At 30.7% G+C, this 15,004-nt stretch overlaps 1 protein-coding gene across 1 annotated transcript; it reads right to left on the bottom strand.

Moving 5' to 3' along the window:
- Window positions 1-3,570: 3,570 nt before the first annotated feature.
- Window positions 3,571-6,976, bottom strand: LOC125838346 (leucine-rich repeat receptor-like protein kinase PXL1). Its single transcript, XM_049517407.1, has 2 exons — window positions 4,296-6,976; window positions 3,571-4,206 (listed from the first exon to the last, which is right to left on the bottom strand). The coding sequence occupies exons 1-2, from the start codon at window positions 6,919-6,921 to the stop codon at window positions 3,794-3,796; spliced, it is 3,039 nt and encodes a 1,012-aa protein (XP_049373364.1). The 5' UTR covers window positions 6,922-6,976; the 3' UTR covers window positions 3,571-3,793.
- Window positions 6,977-15,004: the final 8,028 nt, after the last annotated feature.

Genomic DNA, 15,004 nt, shown 5'->3' with positions numbered 1-15,004 from the left:
GCAAATGGATGTCAAGACAACTTTTTAAATGGAAGTCTTGAAGAGTGCATTTATATGGCACAACTAGAAGGTTTCATGGTAAATGGCAATGAACACATGGTTTGTAAACTCAAGAGATCCATTTATGCATTGAAATAGACATCTCGGGCATGGAACATTTATTTTGACAATTCGATTAAAACTTTTGGTTTTGATCAGTTTGAAAATGAATCATGCATCTATAAGAAATGGGAGGGAGACATAGTAACATTTTTTATTCTGTACGTAGATGACATCTTGCTCATAGGAAATAATGTGAGCATGTTGAATTCTGTTAAAAAGTGGTTGTCGTCGTGTTTTGATATGAAAGAGTTGGGAGAAACGGCTCATATCCTTGGGATTAAGCTTTTGCGAGATCGCAAACAAAGGATATTAGGCTTGTCTCAAGCACTTTATATTGATACTATTCTTGCGAGGTTTAGCATGCAAAATTCCAAAAAGGGGTTTCTTCCTTTTAGACATGGAATTAATTTATCAAAGGATCAATCGCCTAAAACGACCGACGAGATAGAAAGGATAAAGGCGGTCCCTTACGCTTTTGTTGTAGTGAGTCTTATGTATGCTATGTTATGCACCAGACCGGATATTTGCTTTGATGTAGGCATGGTTAGCAGATTTCAGTCTAACCCTGGGCAAGAACATTGGACTGCAGTCAAGCATATCATCAAGTACCTTAAAAGGACTAGGGATTATATGCTTGTTTTCCACCCTGGCAATCTTGTACCTATTGGATATACAGATTCATATTTCCAGTCAGATAGAGAATCTAGAAAATCGACCTCAGGATATGTATTTACTCTGGGAGGTGGAGCTATAGTTTGGAGGAGCATAAAGCAATCTTGTGTTGCTGATTCCACCATGGAAGCTAAATATGTAGCTGCATCTGAGGCGGCTAAAGAGGTTGTTTGGCTCAGAAACTTTCTAAAAGAGCTCGGAGTGGTTCCTTCTATTGAAGCACCAATTACACTCTATTGTGATAATAGTGGTGCAGTTGCCAACTCAAAAGAACCACGAAGCCATAAAAGAAGTAAGCACATTGAGAGGAAATATCACTTGATTCGTGATATAACTCAAATGGGTAATGTAAGAGTTTTGAAGATTGAATCGAAGAACAATTTGGCGGATCCATTTACCAAAGCCTTACCTCAAAAGTCTTTTGATAAGCATGTGGATGAAAAGGGTGTTAAAATTGTACATGCATGGTTATGAGTCTAAGTGGGAGATTGTTAGGATATACTATTAACCATATGGTTGAGTTATAATATTGATTTTAATCCTTTATAAAGACTTTACGTTTTATGTTAATTGTTATAGTAAAGTTTTTGTTTGAATAGATCATTGTGTTTATATGTGTGTCCATTGCTTATATAGTAGACGATTTTTGGGTATGGAGTTGCTTAACTCATACATGGAAGATTAAAATTGTCGGTTCTTACAAGTCAAAATTAAATGTTCACAATCAAAGATGAAATTGGACAAACATCTTGATGATTGTAACTCAAGATTAAATGTAATTCAATCTTAATTATGGGAATGGTAAAATTCCAACTTCTTGTGTTAGTACATTTTGCATTTATTGAACGGACCAAATAGAGATATGCATTTAGGTTCTGAATTTCAGTAAATAATATCTCTAGTCCATTACATGAGCTTATACTCTTAATCTTGATGTAGTTATTATGATCTGTGTAGTTTGCTTTTTTATTTACATCCATTAAAAGGTGAGACTCTATGATGAGTCAAAAAATTCCTAATGGATTGGATAATAACAAATTACATTCATGAAATAATAATTAGCTGATAGAACCATATCTCGGATATGAGAAAGAAGACACCCCTTTATGGTTGCTTATAAGTAGTCACGTGAAAACCCTGCAAGTGGATTATCTATGTATATCCGTCACGTGAATTAATTTAAGCATAAAGATAAATGATTAAATTAATCAATGGATTAAATTTTTCAGAAGTTTAGTTTAATTGATTGGTGTTGGTAATTCTAACATGGGGAGTTAAATAAGTTGTAACGAAAAAAAAAATTGAAATTAAATAGAGGAGTGCAGTTGCAGATTTTTAGTGGTACAATCTGTGATTTATTATGATATGGTTAATTCATGCTTTTTACTAATTAAATATTATAATTGGAAGCCTCTGCTAGTAAATTTGTGGTCCCTACTATGCCTGATTAATTGATCGAGTTCGAAAAAGAAAAGGACTGTTTGTATTTTTTTTTTCAGCTTAGGAATAAATTGTTTTTGACTTTTATTAGTTTAAAAGAGAAAAACTTTTTCTTTCCTTAAAAGAAGAAAAAAGAAAATACTGCAATGTTTTATTTCCTTAGAAGATGAAAGAAACAAATAATAGTGTTTAATGGTCATCAATGGCTATTAATGGTGTTTAATGACTTTCTAAATACACTAAATGATATTTAGTGGTTGTTGATAACTATTGATCATGGTTGTTAGATACTCTTAACCATATCAAAATACACTTAATGGTATTTAATGGTTGTTGATGACTATTGATCATGGTTATTGGATACACTTAACAGTGTCCAAATACACCTAAAGGTATTTAATGACCATTAATTATGATTAGAAACATTTCATCTTTCAAACCTTTCCCTTATACTGAAAAGTATAAATAGGGGTGGTGGTTCTCAAGGAAAGAATATCCTTTTTCTGAAAATTTCTTTCCCACACAAGACTTGATTAAGAAATTAGTCAGGAATTAGTAGAAGACTGCAATTCTGGAGTCTCAATCCCTGAACGAGTTGTGTGAAAGCTACAAAAGGTTAGAGTTTCACAATTTATTTAGATTACATTATTATGCTTTTATGTAAGTTTGTGATTCTGAAAAATGCTTCCGCTGTGCATATTCTAACAGTTTTCCGATTTATGTGCTTATACCTATTTGATAGAATTTTTTGTTTCTTTTTTTGTTCTAGTGGTCCTTATAATAGAAAAATAAAATTTTGCGGTCAGTTTAGCTTGTAGGAACTCTATAGACAACCAGTATTATATCTCGAAATTTCAAAGTTTTGAAAATCAATTTTTATGCAAATAATCTTCGTTTCGAGTGGGTGTTGTTGCAAAAGATCGATTACGTATTGAGAAGTCTAAATTTGAAATGTTGAGTGATTTGGTGTAGTTGTTGAAATGTTTTTGAATGAATTTAGAGTTTGGATTCAAGAAAAAAGACAGTCAGTTTTTTGTATATTAGTGTATAATATTGTATATGAGTGTACAAATAACTCTTATAATTGTGTATAATATTGTATATTGTGTGTATATTATATATTGTTGTTTTTAAACATTTTGTAAAAAAATAATATAAAAGTTTTGTATATTGTTGTTTATCGGATGTATAATATTGTATACCAGATTGTGTTTTTGGGCTAAAGATTTGCCATGTAAGTTTTGGGTTGTAGTTTTGTAATGAAAGTTAACTAATTGTATTCTTTTGAAATTTTCCCAATTACTGAAGCATTGGAAAGGTTTGTGGGATAAAAAGATCCTCAAATAGTTCAATATATGTGCAATTTGGAAGTCTATAGCCTTATTTAGTGAATTCTCAACCAAAGTAGTTACATTGTTGAATCCATCATTTAGAAGAAACAAACTAGACAATTTCCTCTTCACTTATATCAATTACAGAATGTAAAGAAGGAAAAGGAAAGAAAGAAACTCTTTACATATGAACTAATGAAAATGAAGATATACTAGATATTGAAGTGGAAAAAAAAAGGTTTTGGTACTTATAGAAGGCCTATAACTGGTGAATGAGCAAAGATTAACTTGTCTTTGTTAGCACTAGTACTATAACCCCAATTCTGGCAAATACTTTTCCTTCTTGGTTTTGCCTCTCCAAGCATGGTTATAATGTCTCTCATTGATGGTCTTTCTTTGGGAAGCTTGGCAGTGCAAAGAAGTGCAATTTTTAGGACAAGAAGCATCTCTTCATGGACATGTTTACATTGGCCAGCTACATCAGCATCTAATGCTTCTTCTGATGCCTTGTTCTTTACTTTCCTTCTAACCCATTCTACAATGTCAATCGACTCTCCGAACAAAGAGTCTAATGGCATTTTTCCTGTTACAAGCTCCAAAAGCACCACCCCATAGCTGTATATGTCACTCTTCTCATCAACCTTCAATGTGTATCCATATTCTGCCAAAAGCAACAGAGAAAGGAAAATGAGACTATATAAAATGAAATGAATTTTCTTGTTAGTGGCATTATCAGGAAATGTAACTAACCTGGTGCTATATAGCCATATGATCCTGCTATCATAGAAACAGTCTCATTCTTGTGAAGCATCATCCTTGCCAAGCCAAAATCTGCAATTCTTGCCTCAAAATCTGAATCTAGGAGAATGTTGTTTGACTTGACATCGCGATGTATGACTGGTGGATGACAATCATGGTGAAGATAAGCGAGTCCATGAGCAATACCAAGGGCAACGTTGTACCTCGACAACCAATCTACGAGCATTTTTCCAGCTTCTTTTCCATGTAAAGCAGCTCCAAGATTTCCATTAGGCATGTATTCAGATAACATCATGATATCAGTCTCATTGTGAAGATAGCCTAGTAACCTAACTATGTTCCTGTGACGAAGCTTCCCTAAAAGATCAACCTCTGCAACGAGATCATCTCCTGCTTCAATGTCTCCATCTGATCTCCACAACTTTTTAACTGCTACAACAGAATGTGGCCTCAGAACCTCTGCCTTGTAGACAATTCCATTGCCACCAATGCCTATCACATTTGACTCCTTTAGGCAAGCCAGAATATCAGTACTTGTGAAGTTAAGCCTCTGGAATGCTACAAGCCTCCAAGGCCATTCTGAGTTGTTCTTGTTGAACCGAAAGTCCTTGAAAAAGCTGTTGCACAAGTACCATCTATTGTACATCCATCTCCCTGCTAGAACCATGATCCCAACAGCTAAGATAACTGAGATTCCAACAATGAATCCCACGATTATGTGATTGACACGATTCTTTCTCGCATTTGAAGTTATGGTGAGACTTTGAGAACACGGTGGAAGTATGCCACCACAAAGACCAGCATTTCCTATCAGATCATTGGGATTAATAGTCATGAGTATCCCATTTCTTGGAACTGGACCATCAAGCTTGTTGTAGGAAAGATTAAGCATTTCTAGAGCTGGAGAGCTACCAAAGTCCATTGGTATTTTTCCAACTAACGAGTTGTTTGATAGATCAAGAATAGATAAAGTTGGCAATGTGGCAATGTGAGTTGGAATTTCACCACTGAATTGGTTGTTTCTTAGATTAAGCTTCACCAGCTTTTCACATGAAGCAATACTCTGAGGAATTTTCCCCGAGAAATGGTTGCTTGAAAGATCAAGCAAAGAAAGGGAAGGACAATCTTGGAATTGGTCAGGAATGTTGCCTTTAAGATTGTTATTGGAGACTATGAAGGTTTGCAGGCTAGGAATAGACAAAATGCTAGAAGGCAAAGATGATTCAAGGTGGTTTGAAGAGACATCGATAAAAGAAAGAGTGGTGGAGAGAGTGAAATCCACAGGAATTTCACCAGTGAGATTGTTTTTAGCCAATTCCAATCTTTGGAGCATAGGAAGTGTTCCAAACCCAACCGGAATCATTCCTGAAAGCAGATTATTTTGGATTCTAACTCGAACGAGTGAAGAACAGTTAGAGAGGCCTAATGGGATTGATCCAGAGAAGGAATTATTAAACAGAATGAGCTTTGTTAGATTGCCAGAATCACACAAGCCAGGAGGGATCTCACCTGTCAGGATATTCGAAGAAACATCTAACCATTGCAAGGGAGATTTTTTCCCAAGATTCATTGGCAAAGAGCCATTTAATGAATTTTTCCATAGTTCAAGTATCTCAAGATTTTCTAACTCACCAAGTTTGGTAGGAATAGGACCAGTTAAGTTATTGCACATGAGATTTAGCAGCTGCAAATTCTTCAAATCTGCTATCTCATTTGGAATCTCCCCAGTGATCTTGTTATCAGAAAGATCCAAGTAAACTAAAGATGTTATATTTCCAATTTCAGCTGGAATCTTACCTTCAAAACTGTTTTGATACAAGTACACTGTAGTCAGGTTCTTCAACTTACCTAACTCAGCTGGAATTTGTCCACTTAACGTGCCAACAGCCAAGTCAAGATACTTAAGGCTACTCATATTACCAAACTCAGCTGGTATTGAACCTTCAAACTGATTATATCCAAGAATCATAGTCTCCATAGCTTTCAATTCACCAAGCTCACGAGGGATCTCTCCGGAAAGATTATTCCCTGATAAGCCAAGAAACTTCAAGTTCTTCAGATTCTTGTAACATCCAGGGATTGAACCTTCAAAGAAACTCCCTCGAAAATCCATGACTTCGAGCAACGTAGCATTGCCAAGATCCTCAGGGAGAAACCCCTCGAAGTTATTACTTGAAACATTGACATATTTCAAACCAGGATTCGACATTCCAATACCATCAGGGAATTCGCCAACAAAGTTGTTCTGGCTCACATCAATGCTCTTCAAAGATGTCAGATTAGCTAATGACTTTGGCAATGAAGTGGAGAAGTCATTGCAACAAAGATTAAGCAAAGATAGACTCTGAAGTCCTTGAATTTGATCTGAAACTCTGCCACTTAGATTCATGTTTGACAAATCAAGCTTCTCTACATAGCTTTTTGAGTTGCAAAACACACCATTCCATTTACAATGAATAGAACTTTCATTGTTTGAAAAGTTCCAACCTTTGAGATGATCCATTGGATCAACAAGACTAGACTTTATTGCTAACAATATAGAAACTTCATCCTTATTTGATGAAACAAAGAAAAAACCACTCAAAAATAACAAGCAAAACAGATGAATTTGTTTCATGGTTTGATGTCTTCAATTATCTCTCACTTATGCAACATTCTTTTTGGTTCTTGGGAACAAAATTGTATGGAAGTGATAAAAATAACTTATACTATATGATAAGAGAAAAAAAAAATAGTGTTAAATTAGTTAGTTATCATGATTAACTAAAAATGGGACCCATATCTATCTGTATGCATGTTTTTCTTTTTTCATTTTTTTAATGAGAGTAAGAATGTAATGATTAGACACTAATAGAGGGTGATTAATAGTTATTCCGACAGTTAATTTTTAATTATTCAGTATTGATTTGACATTTTAGAATAAATTTAATGTTTTAGAAAATGCATTGAAAAATGACTACAGTTAATAATAATGATAAATTAGAAATCTCTTGATTTTTCAAAATGAACAAGTAATTATAGACATATATTTTTAATATAATGGACAAATAAAAATCGATAGAAAAAATAATTATAATTAATAAAAGTTAGGAGTTCGTGAGATCTTGGGAAATGGGATCTGAAACAGGTATGGATTAGTACATAATGACTGTAAAGGTTTTGGAGTTATTGAGAATGGATCCGACATTAAAACATGGGGAGGAATGTGATTAATTTATGAAAAAACATACAATTTGTTTTATTGGTTTGTCTCATAATTGATCAAAGGTCAAACCATTAATTCTGAATGACAGTTTCTTTTTTTTTCTTTTTTTTAATCTTTTATCATTAAAATAAAATTACTACTAATATCCTCCGTCACATTGTAAGCGGTACTTTTCAGATTTTGAAATTCAAATAAGTCTATTATTGATCGTAGCATTATATATATCTTTTAAATATTTTAGATTGATAATTATTGTGACTTATACTATTTTTTATGTAGTTTCCGAATATATAAATTTTATTTGAAAAATCTAAAGATTTCATGACCGAACTTATGGTTAAAATAAAACTATTTGACTCTTGAGAAACGAAAAATGTCACATTAATTAGGACAAGAAAAGTACTATTCTTTCGGTTTCTATTTTTTTTTAGCTCTACTCGGGAGTTTCAATCCTTCTTACTTTTATAATGCCTTGGACTTAATTTTCAATTTGAAAGTGAAAAATGATTACCATCCGAACAACTCTCTCGTAAATTCTACTTTTAGTTACTTCTAATTTGGAAGAGCAAAATTATTTGGGAGTCAAAACTAAAGCAACAATCAATTATGCTAGTTATCAATATTTTCTTCATTGGGTTTCATCTATTATTATCATTACAACATGTATTGTGTGTGTGAGGGTGAGTTTGGCCTTTGGGTACGGGATTATAGAGGTTTTAAGACTTTATTGTTTATCCCAAATTGATGTTTAGTTTGTATTAATTTTTGATATATATATATATGTCAATGTTAATAAAATAAAAATAAAATTATATTCTTTATAGAGGGTGTCTCCATAACATGATTATACACTTTCTAATGTATGTTGTTATATCAATTTTGTTTTCAAAAAATAATCTTCTTATCCCTTTGCAATTAAAAAACACTTTTTGAAAAGTATTTAATCCAATCAAACGGTAAGGGCCGACTCTAATGCCTTAAAAAAAAGAAAAGGCAAGCCCCTCAAATTTGAGGGGCCTTATTTTTCTTTTTCTTTTTAGTACTACTACCTTCAGATTTTTTCTTTAAAAAATCATATTCTATTTCTAGAAAATATAATACATGAAGAAAGAATTATTAGAAAAAGTTTGACATATTTAGAGTTCTATATCTCGAGAAAAAAATAATTGTATTGATTATATTATTAACTGAAAAAGAATAATTTTTACAAAAATCAAATAAAAAAAAAGTTATTGATAACTTTACATTTGAAAGAGTTAGAATAATAAACCTTTTTCTTAAAAAAGAAAAGGTTAAAAGCCTTCGTACGATTTTGACTTTAGGCAATCAATGTGTTTGAGCCGCCTCTATCAAATATATTGGAGAAAGTAAAGTAAGTATTGCCTTTGTCATTTTTATTTATTCATGTTTGAGTTGACACTCCCTTATAGAAGTAAGGAAAAAGACATAGATTCCCTCCTAAACTTGTCTTGAAAAGTCAGTTACACGCTTCAACTATCATGACGACCTATTACACACCTTTACTACTTAAAAATGAGTATAATATCACCCTGCTATGTGCAACACCACTCTCATAGTATGTGGTGTATTACACTCGCTGCCACATCAGAGCTACGTTAGCGCCATGTCAGAAATTGTATTTTTTTTTATATCTTTTTACTTTCTTTTCTTTATTACTTAACTTTTATTTTATTAATTATATTTTACACTAATTAATTTCTAATCAATTATTAAAATTCTCTAATAATTCTATCTTCTTCATTGCAGAATGGTAAAAAAAAAACTTTTAGCAATGACCATCAAGGAAATTGCCTACAATTTGGAGTTGATTCATGGAGTGGAAGAATTCTTCCATTCCAAAATGTACCCACAAGAAGGTTGCTTTAGTTTTTTCCATTGATTGGCCATGGAAACTAAGGTTTCATTGTTATTTGTGGCGGCTTGTAATTGTAAATATTTTTCAGATTTGGGCATACATTCTTTGTTATTTTTCCATGTTCTTCCTAGAGATTTCTTAAAAAATAAAGATAATAGAAAAATATTTTCTTCCATTTTCAGTTGACCACTCAATACTCAAAACATCTGCCGAAGCCCCACCGATTGAAACCTCCCAGAATTTTACTCCTTTTTGAAGTAATTTATTTTTGATTGTTTCTTGTTATTGGTTTATTATAAGCTTAATGGAGTTTGAAGAAGATGAGGATGGTGGGGTAGGAAGAAGAAGAGATGTGGGGGTGGGGTTTAAGAAATATTTTGATTTTTTTTTACTTTAATAATTATCTGACGCACATGATTTTTTTTTTAATTATTATTATTTTTCCATGTCAGCTTTAGGGGGTAAATAAATTCACTTTTAAATAGCAGATTGGTGTAATAAGTCGTCATGATAGTTTAAGCGTGTAACTGACTTTTCGATACAAGTTCAAGTGGAAATATATGCCTTTTCCCTAGAAGTAATTAATAAAATTATAAGTTTACTATATCACCCTTTGAATATCATAAATTCAATGTATTGGAAAATGAATAGTACTTCTTAATATAAAGATAAAATAGGTAGAAAAAAGTAAATTCTCTCTTGATTTTCTAATTTAGATAAGTAAAATTGAACATCTATTTTGAATATAATGAACAACTAAAAATAAGCGGAGAGGGTATAATCTCTAGACTTTAATGTTTCATCGAAAACTATGAAATGTATAATAGATTCCTGAACCGGTTTGGATTGATTGTTGATCAAATTCAAAATCAAATCAATTTAATTGATTGTTAAATCATTAAAGCCAAACTAGATATAACAAACATTCATTGATTTGGTAATTGCTATTGATTTTTGTTCAATTGTTCGATAATTAATCATCAATTAATATGGTAACTCATATTTTCCAGATATAAATAACTAGTGGTTATCCTCACTTTGCTAAATCCGGCAAGTCAAAATAATATTTAATAAAGTGAGATTAAAAATAAATAAATTATAGCTACTTGCCACTACACAAGATTATCACAACTCTAATGTTGAGATTTGAGACACAAAACAAAATGAAAATAGAGAGAGAAATAAAAATAACTTATGGGATGGGATGATTAGGTCAATTTTGTCATATTTTTTTACTCAAAAACCATTACATTATAAATAATTTTTGATAAATATTATATATATATATATATATATATATATATATATATATATAATATTTAAAACTGTTCATTAAAAATAATATATTATCTATATATAATTATTTAAAAATATGTATATAATTTATCGGTTCAATTATTTTTTAATTTTTTGTAAAATATTATCAATTTTCAAGAATATAGAATCAAATAAAATCAAACCTAAATAAAACTCATCGATTTGATTCGATTCAATTTTCAGTTTGAATCGATTTTTAATCTAAACGCGAGCAGTTTATATATATTGTGCGATAATTAAAGCTAGGAAATTAAAAAAAATAAGAGACTGAAACCACCAAGACCAAAAATAACGATGCATTATACTCAAAAACAAATATGAACTGAACCAAATCAAGTGGAATCCAAAAATAAAAATAAAATAAGTAATAATAACCAAATGGCAAAAATAATTTCGAATCTCTACATGTTAGGGCATGCAAAATTATTGTAATTTGTATGTATGTATCTCTCTTCAAATGTCCCCTTTTTAAAATACTAAACATTTTTACATATAATATAATAAAATTATTTATAATAAACATTATATGCAAAACAATAGAGAAGATTAATAGTGATTGTCGGAGTCCATAAAACAGCATTCTTCCAAATAATGAAATGACCAAAATTTGCAGGTTTACTTGGTAATCACATGGACCCATCTGGCAAAGTGAATCTTATTTATTTACTTATAATAAATATAATAATAGGAAAAAAAACTTTAAAACAATTACTAGTTACTACCTCCGCTTTAATTTAAGTGTCTTAATTTAACTGAGTATAAAATTTAAAAAATAATATGAGACTTTTAAGTTTTGTGGAATCAAATTATAGATATATCTAATCCTTTAGATTTTGTGATCTTAAATTTGTCAGGTTAAAATGTTAAAATTGATTATTAATTTTTGATAAATATAGCTGAGACATTTTTTAGGATCATAACTGTTTGACCGTGAATTTTACTTTTTTCCAAAAACAATGTTTGGTCATGAAAATTTCAAATATAACTTGAAGTTGTGTTTGGAATTTGAAAAACACCCCAAACCTTGTTGAATTCGAATACTTTCACTTTTCCTTTTTTTTTTTTTAAAAAAATTTATCCTAATTTTTTATTTATATAAAATAATCTCATTTAAATTATATTTTTCAAAAAAAGAAAAAGTACACTCAAATTACCAAATATTAATTGCAAAATTATAACCAAACACAATTTCAAAAGTTTTAAATAAAGTGAACAAATATTTGCAATAGTATGTATAGATTGTTTATGAGATCTAATTTATGATATTATATCACTATCTATTTGAAATATCATTCTTTTAAAATAAATTTGATTGTATATTTAAGATAATTTAGTCAAGTTGAATGATTTTTTTTTAGTTTTTACAAATTAGGGATATAAATCATATTTAGAAAGAAATCATTCAAATTCTGAATATTCTTTCGCAAAAATTATGATCAAACACAACTATAACTCCAACTCTAACTTCAAAAAAAATTCTAAATGAAGTGAATATTGTTTTTAAATTTTTTTTGAGCAAGTTCTTGAAAAGGTTGATATGTGTGATAGGATATGTTAATAAATTAAATAATTATTTTTCTCTCCTCTCTGAAATTAATAAAATAATAAAAATAGAAAAGGTTGGAGGCCATTAGCCATGTGAGGAGGACCTGAAGTTGCAGTAGCAGCTTCCTACTGGGAATGAATGATTGAATGAAATTATGCATTATTAGAGGGGACACTTAATACTAGCTAGACCCACATTTGCCACACTACATATTAAAGGACAGAAAAAAAATAAAATAGAAAAGAACCATCATCTTTTAAAGATCAAGAAAAATCAAACTTTTTTATTATTTTTTTCATTTAGAGAAAAAAAACATAATATGCTATTATTATTATTGAAACAATAGTTAGAATCCATGAGGTGGAGCATTAGGTGCCCCACATGGCTTTATACCAAAGCCACTTTCAAGATTTCATCATTGAACCAATAATTATATGAGATTAATGAATCCTTTCTCTTGCAAATTGCATTTCGTTTTTCTTCTTTTTAACCTTCTTTTTTGCTTTTCAATATTACTCTATTGGGATAGTATAGCACAAACATAATAGATTTTAGTTGAAAATAAAATAACAAAAATGAATAAACAAATTATTTAGGCTGAGACGCGGATATATTGTTCTCTTTAAGAAGATTTCAACCAACTGTGGTATAAGCTATGCCGATCCAGCAGTATCACTCTTGGCAGAGGCGTATCCACGATTTTGAGATGATGGGTGCACTATTACAAAAAATGTTGATCTAAGATATAAATTTTAACGGTTCGACATTTAGATTTTTACTACTGAAAATATATATTAAATTAATTAAAATGCCAAAAGTGCTACCAATTACTAGTTAGAGAAGTGTTATCTAATTTTAGAAAGAAAAATAAAATAAGATAAATATAAAATTCAAATTTCTAACCTCACGTAGAGAGGTGCAACCAGTCATTACGCATTATGTGATACTCCGAATGTGGGTTCTCACATCTATATTTCAATATTTTTTTTTAAAAAATATAACACTACTATATATGATCTTGGGAGGGGATCATGGGTTCACGTGAACCCGGTGACCCCCCCCGGATACGCCTCTGACTCTTGGCTTGTCTGGTTGTTCCCTCCATGATACAATCGCCCAACAATGTCGTACAATTCAAACAACTCGGGATTAGTTGAAGAGTTATAAGCTCCACAAAAAGATATAATTGGTCTATTTGTACAGTGAATTAGTTAAAGAGTTAGAATATTTTTCTTTTATCTCAATCCTCTCTTTCACTATTCTAATCTCAATATAAACACAATATAGTACTCCTCTTTTATATTTCTTGTTAACATAACAAAGTAAGACTATCCGTATTTATAAGTGCGAAATTCTTCATTGCAATAAATATGAAGATTATGGAGTAGTAAATCAGATAAATGAATGACCTAAATATCACATAAATTACCAGAATAATAAGTATAATAATGGAAATTAAAGAGATAGAGGCTACATGAATTATATGAAAAATTATTGCCACATTTTGTTACAAACTAAATGAGAATTTTGGGGGGGCACAAAGGCCATCAACAAACAAAAGTGGGACTTACCTCACAATTTGGCTTAAGCAATATGATACACTTTAATATATCAAAATATTAATATTAAAATGTTAACCCAACATACTCTTGTATTAACAAAGCTCTAAACTATATTGTACCAACTTGAATGAACTCATATAATCATCAATTAGAAGAGGGTAATTGAGTTTATTAAAAGTCTTTTAAATCTTATAATCAAACCCAAAGGACTATAGTCTATACATGGAAGGAACACTAAATATGCATCTATCTTAGTTCTTGTGTGTGATACATGTGCTCAATTTATAAATTAGACTATGCTTATTATTCAATAGCATATTAATGGTATATCTTAAAAGAAAAAGGAAAAACTACAGAAAATGGCAAACTAAATTATATATTAAATTAATATAGCTATAATATATTTTATTTATATTTTATGGATATATTTAATTAATAGATAGCAAATAACACTTTACACGCATAGTTTTTTTTTTCCACTTTTCACATTTTTTCTCTTCCCTAGTTCCACTTTCACAACATTCAACCATTATCCCCAAATCACATTCATTATCCCCAAATCAACTCCATTATCCCCAAATCAATTACATATCTTCGTAGTATCCATACAATCAAAGTCTCTTCGCCCTCAAATCCTTAGAATAAACGATTTTGCTTGATTTTCGGAGGTTATTTGTGGTTTAGATTCATCAGGTATCTTCTAATTCCCATTTTTTCTCTTTTTTTTCATTGAAATTTTTATATAGATATACGTTTATGCTATATTCTTAGGGTTGAAGTTGAAGGTTGTTTTCAATATTGCAATGTCGAAAACCAATCTCCAGGAGGATCACAAGAGGTACACATTATTCTGATAATTGCTTGGAAGATATACCCTCGTTTGATTTGTGTATAACTCAAATGCAATCACAAATTTCAAGTTCCATTGCTGCGATGGAGATAGAGAAACAATCAAAGTTTCAGAATAACCCTATAACATTGAATTTGAATGATGAATCAGAAAGAGCTGGTTCTTCTAAGAGGAAAGAAGGTTCAACAGTGGATGAGATATAAATTGACAAGAGGAGAAAAGTCAAAGACGTTGTTTCTGGTAGGAGTGGAAAACATATAGTTAATGAAGAACACGAAGAAGGGAGGGAAGAAGAACTAGAGGTTTGTATATTTTTCAATTTTTTACATTGTAGAATAAGTGTA

This window comes from Solanum verrucosum, unplaced genomic scaffold (assembly GCF_900185275.1).
Source record: "Solanum verrucosum unplaced genomic scaffold, falcon-dt-bn FXZP01000150.1, whole genome shotgun sequence".
Lineage (NCBI taxonomy): Eukaryota > Viridiplantae > Streptophyta > Magnoliopsida > Solanales > Solanaceae > Solanum > Solanum verrucosum.
The sequence above is the reverse complement of the archived record's forward strand: the minus strand, read 5'-3'. Positions and strand labels throughout refer to the sequence as shown.